Consider the following 11661-nt stretch of genomic DNA (forward strand, 5'->3'; position numbering starts at 1 on the left):
TCTGAGTGGTACAATGTAAAATGATGATTCACAGTGAATACCATTGAAGTGCCTCAAGTCTGGTATTCTTTGTGCCTTCTACAGTTTGAACTCTGAGGATCAACACAATGTTCAAACATCGCTGTCAGCTGAAGCATGTGGAGACTGAATAGATTTCTTTAGGAAATGAAATAAATATTAATCAACAGGGATTCTTTCTGGGACGGCAGAAGGAAAATCGTAGCTTTAGGCAAGAAGGAGTCAAATGCTTTGAATGTTGGCAGTAACTTCAGCTCCTCATTAGCAGAGCACAGCTCCTGCCAGGGTGCAGGTGCTGAGCAGAGGGCAGCATCTTAGTTGACTTTGTCTTAATATCAGAGAAATTACCCAGGCTTTAGCGTTCCAGGCTGCTCATAGCAGGATAGTAGCTGCTCAGAGCTGTGTTGCTGTAAAATTTGATCTGGCAGTGTGGCTAAGACAAGCCTACAGCAAGGCAAGCTCCAGACAAATATTGAAAGGCTGATGTTTGCTGAATATTCCCTGCAGTCACTTGTCCTGGAGATAATAAACTGTCAGGCAGGTGATGTCTGTGATCAGACATCTTAAAATGCACTAACAGGTCACCTGTATTCAACAAAGGCTTTGTAGAATCAAAGAGCCTCTGCTACTAATCCTTGCTGTTGTGTTCAAGTGTTTCTTTTCCTGCTTCCTTTGAAAGATGGAGCCAAAAGAAAGTAACCACCCAGCAATAGAGAAGATGGCTTTTGTAATGAAAGTTTATTAGACATGTTGCTTGGTAGAGCATTTTTACAGCTGTTTGTGATGAGACTCGGTGATGGAGAAGGGAATGAAGCACTTCATGCAGGGCATCTCTCCACATCTCTGCAAAGCTGGATGTAGGGGGTTTTTCCCATAAGGAGGCTGCTGGTAAGGAGCAATGATGTAGGCACCATAAAAGCTGTGGGTGGCTCTGTGTGGCCCTTCAGAAGTCACAATCTATTAGGTCCTTAGGACTAGCCTCACTGGGAAGGCTGGTGTCTGGGTCAAGGCACTGGCACAGCTTCAGAGGGCTGAGACCTTGGCAGGGTGCTGCAGAGAGCCAGCTCTCCTGTTCCCATGTAGCAGATGCTCTCTGAGACTTCACGTTCCTGTCCATCTTTCTTGCTGACGCAGATAGAGTGTAGTGGTGACTTTGTCACCTGAAATTTGATAAACTTGTTGACTGGCATCACGGGGAAGCTTCCTCACAGAGCTACTCCCTGCCGAGCTGTCAAACGGAAAACCAAGACGCAGATAGTGTGAGCCTGTTATATGGGACAGCAAGTGGTGTTCTGGTTTTGCTACTTAAGCTGAATGAATTAAAGCTTCCCACAAGCCTAACTGATAGTCTTGAGTGTGCAGTTAAAAGTCTCCGAGCTGCTTAGCCATCTCCCTGTGCTGTGTTCAAAGAGCAAAGTGTCACAAGCACCAGCAGTTCTTATCTGTGTGTTTTATTTCCAAACCGCTGTTTGCATTGACTGCATTCATTCCTCCTTTTAATTCATCCCAATCAGTACCTTTGCTGTGAGCTTGTATTTCCTGCTGGCATTTCTGGAGGACAAGGGTGTGGAGGAAGCTGCTTTGGGCTCCAGCCCTGGAGGCTGCAGCTGCAGTGTGTCTGTTGTCAAACACCCCAACCCCGTTGTTCTTGGTGGTTTCGTGGTGTCCGCTCCTGCCCTGCGCCACTTGCAACTTATCCTTATTCCGTTCTTTTCTTTTCAGGGGCTGTCAGAGCCTGAATAATTTAAGAGTGAACAAATGAGAGACGTTCATGGAGGACTGTTCTTACCTAGGCACAAATTGACAAGCTTGTAGATTGCCTTGGGTTTCCACTGCACCTACCACAACTTTACTAAGAGAAAAGTCCCCTTTCCTAGACATCTGTGTCACTCTTGCTTAGTAAAGTTATTCAAGATCAGCGCCTTTGGAATTGGTTGGTAAATGGACAAAGACTTTCTCTTTGCCCGGAGCTCCTCACAGCCTCCAAGTACCAAAGAGAACTCCACAGCACTAGAAAGCAAGAGGCAGCTGCTGAATGTTGGAAGCTACTGCATTTGGCAAAAGAAGCTGATGCAAAGATGCACACAGTTGTGTTTGTTTGTTCTGCTTGTTTTCTGTGCTTTCCGAGCCCTCTGTGTGCCTGGAAAGTTTAATAACCAATCCCTTCTTTCTCAACATGCAGTTTTTCTTCCTATCCCAAAAAGCTTTGGGTTCTGTTCTTGCTTTTTTTTTTATTTTTCCAATTCCAAGTTTGTCACTGATACTCTTCTGTTGTTTCCGTGGAGAATTGTTTGGGTACATAGCTACAGCTTCCTTTGAGATAGGGAGACCTAAATATGATACTCAAACATCATTGTCTTCTCTCCCCCCATTTAACAGAGTGGTCCACCTTGTCACAGAGGTTGCTGACTTCAACTATAAGGCAGAGTTGACCTTAGCAATGATGTCATTTAACTGAGAAATTACTTCAAAATTCTTACAGTAGCTCAATTTGGAAGCTGCTGAATGAAGCTGACCCTTGACACTTGACAAAAGAATAAGGCTTGTGTTTTACTAACAGCTGCTTGGAAACCATGTGTAATAAAGTTTGTTTTTGTGCCCAACATCCAGGATAAAAGATGGCATTTGCTGACTCTAGTACCCTTACGCTCCCAGAAGAGCAGAACTGCTTTGATCCAAGTTTAAAAGTCTGCTTCTATGTGGGTGTCTAAGCATTTCACAGTTCCTTATGCTAAAAGTAACAGTGTACTTGCAAAGGCCAGCAAATGCTGCTCTCGTTCAGCTTCAAACACATTACATTTTCCTCCTTGTCATCCCATATAGCTTTTCATAAAGTTTCAGGGTTAAAATTTTTTTATGGAACATGCAAAAATCTCCCATCAAAATATATCAAGTGGGATTTTTGCTTTGTGTTTGGGGCTTTGTTATTTTTGCTGCTAGCGACACTTATTCTGGAAACTTCAGGGTTGGAGATTATTTTATTTTTGTCACAGAATGAGGACAGTGTAAATACAAAATGTAAAGTAGAACTGAGAGAAGTGCTTCAACAAGTTGTTTCACTACATTGAAATAAATGTTGATTTGTTCAAAAAAAAAAAAAAGCATGCCCTTTCTGGATCTTGTTAGTCTTGACTTTTTATTTCATTTCTTTGCTGAAGAAATGCATGCCTCTTGACTTCAGCAATGAGCTCAGCCAGCTGTGAGGCATTACAGGAAGGCTGCTCCAATGTGCATTCCCAGCAGATGTGTGGGACTTGCTGTCACTGTGCTCAGGCTGGCCTGGGACCTGTGCTGGGCACAAATTCGAGGCAGGGGAATGGGTGAATGAAGTCAAATGCACACAGATACTGCATCTGGCCTCCAACTCTCCTTTGTGGGGCAACTGCTCTATTTCTGAGCTTTTCCACACCTTTTTATGCAGTAAAAGTGTGTTCTAAAAAGATGTTGCTTCAAGGTTCCCCTGAAGGTCTGTTGCTGCCCTGCCTTGCCTGTGTCTCACAGTGGTTTAGGATAGGAGCTGGCTAGGAGTATCTCACCAACAGGTTGGTGGATTCACTCTGAATATTTGTCCTCTTATTATTTTAATTGTGAATTCACAGCAGCTTATGTGGGGCTCAGATGGGACTCTGAAGCAGGAAGAATTAGGCTGGTACATGGAGACAAAAAGGCTCAAACCTCCAGCAAGAGAAGTTGTAGATACCCATAACAGTTTTAAGCTGTTCTGTGGAAACCCATTGCAAAGCAGGACACTCATAGGGAAGGACCTCAGGTGTTCCAGCTGCTCTTCAAGCACTTGGTGCCATGGGGCTGAGTTTAACACTTTCCTGAGGGTCTCTTTGGAGGCACAAACGTGTTCTGCCTTCATGTTTAGCCTTCTGCTTCAGCAGCAGCTCCTGACTGAAACTGGGTTTCCTTTCTGGAGGAAATGAGACCCTGCCCTATATTCACCTGAGGACTCATCTTGCTCTTTTCCCCTTGCCCTCCCTATGGTCACCTCTGATAAAAGCCTAGATCCACATGAAGCAGCAGATACAATAGAGAGCTTGTGCATTTGTTCCTCTCACTGGGCACTCTTGGACAGTACTGAAGTCATGTTTTATTTCAGCAGGCTTTCTCTCTCTGTGCCTTCCCTTTGTGCTGTTTCTCTCCCTGGAGACCCAGCTCACTCATTCAGCACGCTCTCAGGATTTCAGTAACTTTTCTTGCAAGGTCTCTGGGGACCATGCGCCTCTGTGCTGTTTCTCCAGGCTTTTGGTTTTATCTCACTCTTTGAAACTTTCCCAGAACTGCAGTGACTTTTCTCTGACCTCCAGGAACTGCAGCTCTTGAGCCCTGACACTCCGACTGGCACAATGAAGACCTGGAGACTACTTTGGGATGTCAGCTTTCCCAGCACATGTTGGATGGAAGCTGCATCTGAGCAACACCAGCTAAAAATAAAAGCTATTCAACTGAAGCTAATGGCAGGTTGCCACGAGTTATTGCTCATTAAAGTGAATTGACAGATGCTTAACTTCAGCTAATCATTCCCTGCTGCGAGATCGGCCTGGTATGGAACGTACTCAGATGTGGGAAGGGGATTCACAATAACTAAATTTAGCTGAGGGTATAATTTCCTTGGACTCCCTCTGTAGTTAATGGAAAGAGAGAGGCTCCTAGGGGGTGTGTTCCTCTCTGCAGCGCCCTTGGGCAGAGCCTGCACAGCTCCTTGACTGCGGAGAGCAGCAGATGAAGCTGCTGCCTGCCTCGGAAATGAGTGGCTCCAAGTGACAGTGTTTACTCACCCCAGCTGGGTGAGTGCTTGTTTTCCTCACATTAGGTTTCAACCTGAAGTAATGATCAGAAAGCTGAATATTGAAGCCAACAGGTTGGTGACTGTTTCCCGAAGACCAAACCCATATGCAAAATCCCTCTGGAGCATCCCCTGCTTTGCAGTGTGGTTAAAGGGAATTTTGCAGGTCATTCTCAAAGCAGCTCTTACATATTTCCAAGAAATGAGAGCTATTCAATAGCAAAACAGTGTGTTCTAAATGTTGTGTGATTAATTCAGATTCTAGTCCTTTTTTCCCCTGTTCTTTGGAAGTAAGTCATGTTTGCATGCTTGGCAATGAAACAGAAAGTCAGATTTTGAGGTTTTACATTACAGTGATCAGAAAGTTTGTCCAATATGTCTGCTGCTTCCTCTATTGGACTAGAAACTTTTTTTGTAAAATATTTAACTCCATGCCGTTATTCTTGAGTTTGGACAGAAGTCATTTCATCCATATAAGTGGAGCTGTGAGAGTCCTGCCAGATTGATTTTTACCTTTTGATGCTACTTCCAGCTTGAAGCTTCAAATGATAAACAGAAAATTCAATTGAACCTTCTCATTTTGCTCATTTCCAGGGGGTTATGAATTTAGGGAGAGCATTTGAATCTCTGAACAAAATCTGCATTTAGATTTCAGTGGCATAGTTTGAACATGTCTGTAGCCTCTGGTGTGAAGTTCTTTCCTACATGGTCCCATCTCATTTTTAGCTTGAGCTGAGGCACAGGGCAGGTCTGTGGTGGGACACGTGTGGAGCTGCTGAGCAGAGCTGGGAGAGGATGGAAGTCTCCAGGGCACGTTTTGCAATTCCATCGCGAAAGTTTGATGTACTTCTAATCTAAAGGGCTTTTCAAGCCAGTTGTCCTCTGTCTTTGTCTGACACGGCCACTGAAAATTTGCTTGTGTTCACTTATATTCTTCACTAGAGCCTTTTTCAGAGGATGTGTCTGAGGAGACAACTTATTTGTTGACATTAGATGTTGTAAGATACATTATTTACACTGTTAACACCTAGTGTTTTTACTAAAGGAATAGCCGTAAAGTGCCTTTGTATTATCCAAATATTGTTGCCTCCCAGACTTTTGCAAATCCATGCCAGGTTTTACAGGCAGAATGGGCTCTAACACTAAAACCAGGACCAGTACTGTCATCTGCCTAAGCCACAAAGTTTTGTAACCCTGACTTGTGCCAATAAAAATGTTTCACTGAGCATGTTTTGGACATTCAGTACAAAAGCGCAGAAGAGACCAAAGGAGCAGTGTTCATACCTCATTCTGCCATCTTTGCATCCCTTAGGTAGAGCTTTAGTCCCAAATCCCTTGAGCAGATCCAAGGGGACTCAAAGCAGCATTTCCCAAGGGAGAGTATAAAGCTTCAAAGGGCTGAGAACTGCGAACTGGAACCTGCAGCCTGGATGATCATGGAGGTGCTCTTGGAAAGGGCAGGAGAAGGTGCATTTTGATGGTTTACATGGTTCTTTTTGTTTAGTGTGAAATACTAACACAGAGGCTTTGTTTGTGCACAGGATGAGTCTAGATGATTCCTGCTGTCCAAGATTTTCTGGGATGGAGATTCCCATTCTTTAGGAAATTTACTCGAGTATAGACTGAGTTAGTATTTTACCCACATCTGATTAAATTTTGTCTTTGTCATAAGTGGTGACAGGAACCACTGAATGTAGAAAATGGGCTCTATTTATCACAGCAGAGCTGATTTATGTGTTCATCAATCAGATTGTCATTATTGGCTTTCATTCACAAGTGGCATTAACTCTGTAAAATAAAATTTGTTGATTTAAATGCACATGCTAGTAGGACTTAAGAGTTCCCATTCTGGCTCATTTTCTTTGACTTTTGTAGAAAAATCCTTTTCTCTCAGGCTGGGATGTAAATGGAGCCATAGATAAATCAGAAAAGGATTCATGTCACTTAAAGCAAGCCTGTGCCCTACTCTAGTCTCCTATTTTTATAGCTATATTCTTAATTTTCTTCTAGTTATGGATATTTCATTCCTATTCTTTATGATCTGTAATTATTATGTATCAAATAGAGTAGACTGATGTTTTCTTCTGAGTTGCTCTGAGAAGCCTTTTCCTTCCCCTGTTAGAGATCTGAGGTCCTGCAAAGGAGTCTGGTACTGCCTGAGCCTGATCAGACAAACCTCCCCTCCCATGTGTGCTCTGGGGAACAGGGAGGTAAAAATAAAATGCCTTGTGTTTATGCTCCAACAGGAATTCCTACTGACTCAAATGAGAATATTACTGTGCCTCTAAAACCAGGTCTATGAGATTTTAGTTTTTCTTTTCACCCGAGGTTGCACGGAACTGAAACCTTCTATTTTCCAAGTACAAGAGCTGTGCTTTTACAGATGTCTGTTCATTTGACCAACAATAACAAACATTTCATGGCTGCAGCAGGGCAGAAGCTCTGAATGTTAAAGCCCTTTGGTCTGGCTGAGTATCTCTCACAGTCCTCTTGCCAGAAGTTTCTTGGAGGTTTGCTTTAGGAGTGTTTTGGAAACCATCATTTCTTCTGTCTGAATGAATGGTTTGGCCAGGAAATCAATCTAGCCACATGAGTCTGCTGACCTTCCTACACCCTTTTTGCTTCACCAAATACCTTTTTTTAGACGTGTGTCCTGGAACGTTGGTGGGAGGAGAGCTCCTCAAGGCAGACCTGCTGCAGTGCAGGACAGCCGCTGCTGCGCTGGTGCTTGCGGGCAGCAGCAGCTGCCTTGCTTATCATGCACTGAGCTGCTACATCTTTCCCAAAAGCTCCCTGGCTTTTCTTAAACAAACTGTCTCCAAAGAGCTCTACTAATGCAGTTTGCAAAGCACATATGTGCTAGTGCTTTGCAAGAAGAGCATGGTAACGAGTCCTGCTCTTCCGCTCGATCCACCTGGTGTCTGGGTCTCGGGCCAGTATCGAGTGTCATGATTAATGTGTTTGTAGCCATGTGTGCCGCAGAGCAGAGCTCACGTGGCTCAGGAGGTTGTCTGCAAGGTCTTTCCTGGCAGATTTTTTTTTGTGCTTCTTGTTTCTTTCTCTCATTTTGTGAGCTCTGCTCTTCCTTCAGCTCCAGTCCTGCCTCTGCAACCATGTTGATGTGACCTGCTTTATGTGCAAAGGAGATTATTCTCACCAGGGCCGGCAAACTGCAAATGTGACTCACTCATAAATGTACCCAAATTTGCAGTTCCTTTGAAAAAGAAAAAAAAAAGGTTATGAACATTGTATGTGGATTCTTGGTGTGGCATGTTTGGTAGCAGTGGGAATTGGGATGGTGAGATGGAAGTGCTTTGTACCAGTGTAGGGCGTGGGCAGAGATAAAAGTCACCCAACGTCAAAGGACTCTCATGGTGGCTGGGGAGAAGGGAAATTCATGCCAGCCTTTCTCTCCCACCTCCCTGCCTATTCCTCAGCCAGCAGAGACTGCCTTACCAGGCAAAATAAGGCCATGTTTCCAGTCTTGGGTTGCATGGGCCAGGCAAAGTGTGGGCTTTGTCCCAGATGCCTTACTGTGCTCAGCCAGAGCAGTTCAGTTAACAAGGAGAAAGAGAGGGACTTCACATCTGACGGGGTTGCATGGCACGACCAGCATGCAGTAACCCTTTGGTGAACAGCCTTTTTCATCACCAAAGGCATGACCTTGAGCAGGAAAATCCAGAGCCTTTTCCGGTGGGATCATTGAACAGTGTTAACAGCCTCCCTCTGGAAAACTGTGGGTTGACTTTTGTTATGGCTGGTGACTCTGAAACTCTGATGTTCAATCTGCAGAGGGTTCCTGGATCTGGGTGTCAAAATTATTACAAGCAGGCAGGGTGGGCTGTGGGCCAGCTTGGGACTGGGACTGGTTCTGCCCATGTGCTGCCTTCCTGGGAGTGCCAGGATTACTGACCATCACTTCCCCGGGACAGCTGAGCAGAGTGCCATGGCAGGAGAGGTGCTGTGTGTCTGTCCGTGCTCCAGCTGTGGCTGTGCTGCTGGGCAAAGGAGAGGGAGGCAGCAAGGCTGGGGCCTGACCTTGCTGGTAAATTCTGGGGTGTTTCCCTCTGGGAAGAGAGGTTCCTGCCCCTTCACAGGCATCAGGGTTCCTGGACTTGGCCCTGCCTCAAGCCCACTGGACTGAGATAGGATTGGCATCTCAGTAACAAACTCTTGGGGTTGTCTCAGGCTTCATTAGCCTCCCTTCCCTTACCAAAAGTTAAATTGGCAAATTTAACTTTTGGTAAGGGAAGGGAGGCTAATGAATGGAATTTAACCAATTTTACCAATTTAACTTTTGGTAAGGGAAGGGAGGCTAACTTTAAGTCCAGTTGCTGTGGACTGGAGGTGGGGGTTGGACTGTGTTACTTACAAGGTGTAGTAAAAACCTCTCTGTTCATCAGCTGAGATGTGGTGGGATCAGTTCATCCTTGGTTCTCCTCTGCCTCCCACTGAGCCCAGTCCCCAGCAAAGGCAGCGAGTCTGTGATACATCTTCTCACCCCAAATCATCTCTGGAGTAGCAGCCCCGCAGCATTTCTCGTTCTGACTGCAGCCCAGCTCCCTTTGCTGCAGGAATTCCCAAAGTTCATCCTCCTGCAGCAGCAGTAGGAGTAAGGGCACCTTTGGGCACCAAGCAAAGCCCTTTGGCCAAGAACCCTCCAGCTTCCCCCACTGCCTGTGGGGCTTTCAGTGCCGCCAGGGCCACGAGGGCGCTTGGAAAATCAAACCCACCATGGTGAAACCCTGCATTTTGCTGACGCAAGGGCACTGATAAACTCGCAGAGCATCACGTGGAGCCTGCAGGGAGAGCTATCCAGAGCCTGTTGAGTGGAAGATAAGCTGGCCCCTGACAAACATTATCTGTCACTCGTTGATTTAGCGCTACTTCGTGTACATGAAATAACATCAGCAGGAGCTGGCTAAACCCCAGGCCTTTTGGAGATAAGACTGCTACTTTGCCCTTACAGAGGAATGCCACAAAATCCCCAGCAGCTCCACCTGGGATCAGCTCCACCTGGAACCTGTCCTCCTCTCAGTTCCTCTTGCACTCAGTCCTTTTGTCAAAAAACAGATGATTGAGATTTTCTTCTTGTCTGGGAAGTGAACTTTGACTTTCTCTAGCTTGTTAAAATTATTTCTGTATGTTCTAAAATTTAACCTTTGACCTCAGGTATGTAATAACTTACTGGTTCAACTTCTGACTGATGCTGTGTATGGCTGTAAAACATTCTGACTCTCCTGGTCTGCATTGTGCAAACTGGCAGACAAGGCAGGATGCAATCTCTGCTCCGTGCACAGACAGCTGCAAGCAGCAGCTCTGCCCAAAGGGAGTATGATCTCTTCATGCAGGTAGCAGGAACTGGCTGCTAAAACAATAGAGGTAGTGATTCTCTGCAAGAGTAGCTCTCCCTCAGCATGTGTACAACCCAGCATCTCTAGTGGTATTTATTGCTGAACTGAGAATATCTGGGTGCAGCAGTTTATTTTCATGTGTTGTAACTTAGGATTTTGGTTTCTGCTGGGACAGATAAAAGATTCAGAGATAACAATGTAAAAAATGTTTAATCACATTAGTTGGCTCTTTTATGATGTACAGCCTGAGATGCTTCTTAAAGGAGTGTCACAGTGTCTGAATTTTGTAAAGCATCTTCATCTTAAACTGTGTGGGGATTAAACATCTCAGACCCTGATAGGGAGGGGAGGGAGTTGCCTTAACATGGTTTCAGAAAATTGAAAGCAGAGCACTTATTCCTGAAGGGCAATTGGGAAATCTTTGAGCAACTTGTTTGTTGCTGACATTGGTACATCTTTGGTCTGTTGCATTTGGGGGGAGTAAGGAAGGTTGCAGCCCTTTCTAAGGTGCCAGTCTGAACATGTGTATCAGTAACTGAGGTTGGATGCAGTTCAGCAGAACCTCCTGCTTCCGTATAATGAAACTATTTTTTAATTTTAAACCTTATTGAGAGTTTCCTTTGGTTTGAACAATTTGTCATCTTTTGTAATTCCAGTTTCTTAGTTCTAGCGAATTTGTGAACTCTTCTGGCAGGTTGCTTTCAAAGGCAAAGGAGATAATTTTAAGGTGCTTCAAAGTTAATAAGTAGTCTAACTAAATCATGTCATTGGGGCCAGGAAACAGCTGAGAAACAATTATGGAACCTGACAATGTGTTGGTGGCTGTCAGGTCTCCTGTAGTAGGTCTCTTTTTTTGTGCTTATTTTCTTCCTGGCAATTCACAATGAAATTGTAGGAAGAAGCTGAGAAATTCAGCACTTAGCATGAAAATCAGGCTTCCATAAAAAAACCTGAATAAAACCCTGCATATAAAAGCCTCGGCTGTCTGCGATCTTTCATAAGGACAGATAGCGTGGTAGGAAATGAGAGAGGCGTGTGAGATTGTGGGAAATGCCCATTGCAGGGCATATTCCTCTCTCTGGCGTGCAATAAAGTTTGCATAAAGTCCATAGGTCACGAAGCCTTTCCCCAAGGCAGGCAGTACTGTGGTGCTGGGTGCCGTGGGAGCAGAGGGCTGCTGGGATGAGGTCTCACCTGCGCCGTCTCCTTGCAGACGCGTACTCAGTCTCTGCCAACGACAACGGGGGCAAGTCTGACTCCGTGGCCAACCTACAGCCTCAGCCATCCCTCAACTCCATCCAGAGCTCTCCGGGCCCCAAGCGCTCGACCAACACCCTGAAGAAATGGTTGACCAGCCCCGTGCGCCGCCTGAACAGCGGCAAGACCGAGAGCCACATCAAGAAACAGAAGAAGGTGCGAGATGGCAGGAAAAGCTTTGACCTCGGCTCACCAAAGACTGGAGATGAAACTACTCCTCAGGGAGACAGCGCAGATGAG

At 45.2% G+C, this 11661-nt stretch overlaps 1 protein-coding gene across 4 annotated transcripts in view; it reads left to right on the plus strand.

The window, feature by feature from the left end:
• The window catches only part of KALRN (kalirin RhoGEF kinase), a 464957-nt gene that overhangs the window by 397383 nt on the left and 55913 nt on the right, over positions 1–11661 (plus strand). For 3 of the 4 annotated variants that reach the window (XM_066553090.1, XM_066553091.1, XM_066553095.1), the window contains one exon: positions 11378–11661. In XM_066553090.1, coding sequence (XP_066409187.1) covers positions 11378–11661 — 284 coding nt within the window. Of the gene's footprint in view, positions 1–1740; positions 2622–11377 lie in introns of those variants that run through there. The other variant, XM_066553092.1, reaches the window with a different exon arrangement.

This window comes from Molothrus aeneus, chromosome 7 (genome assembly GCF_037042795.1).
Source record: "Molothrus aeneus isolate 106 chromosome 7, BPBGC_Maene_1.0, whole genome shotgun sequence".
Lineage (NCBI taxonomy): Eukaryota > Metazoa > Chordata > Aves > Passeriformes > Icteridae > Molothrus > Molothrus aeneus.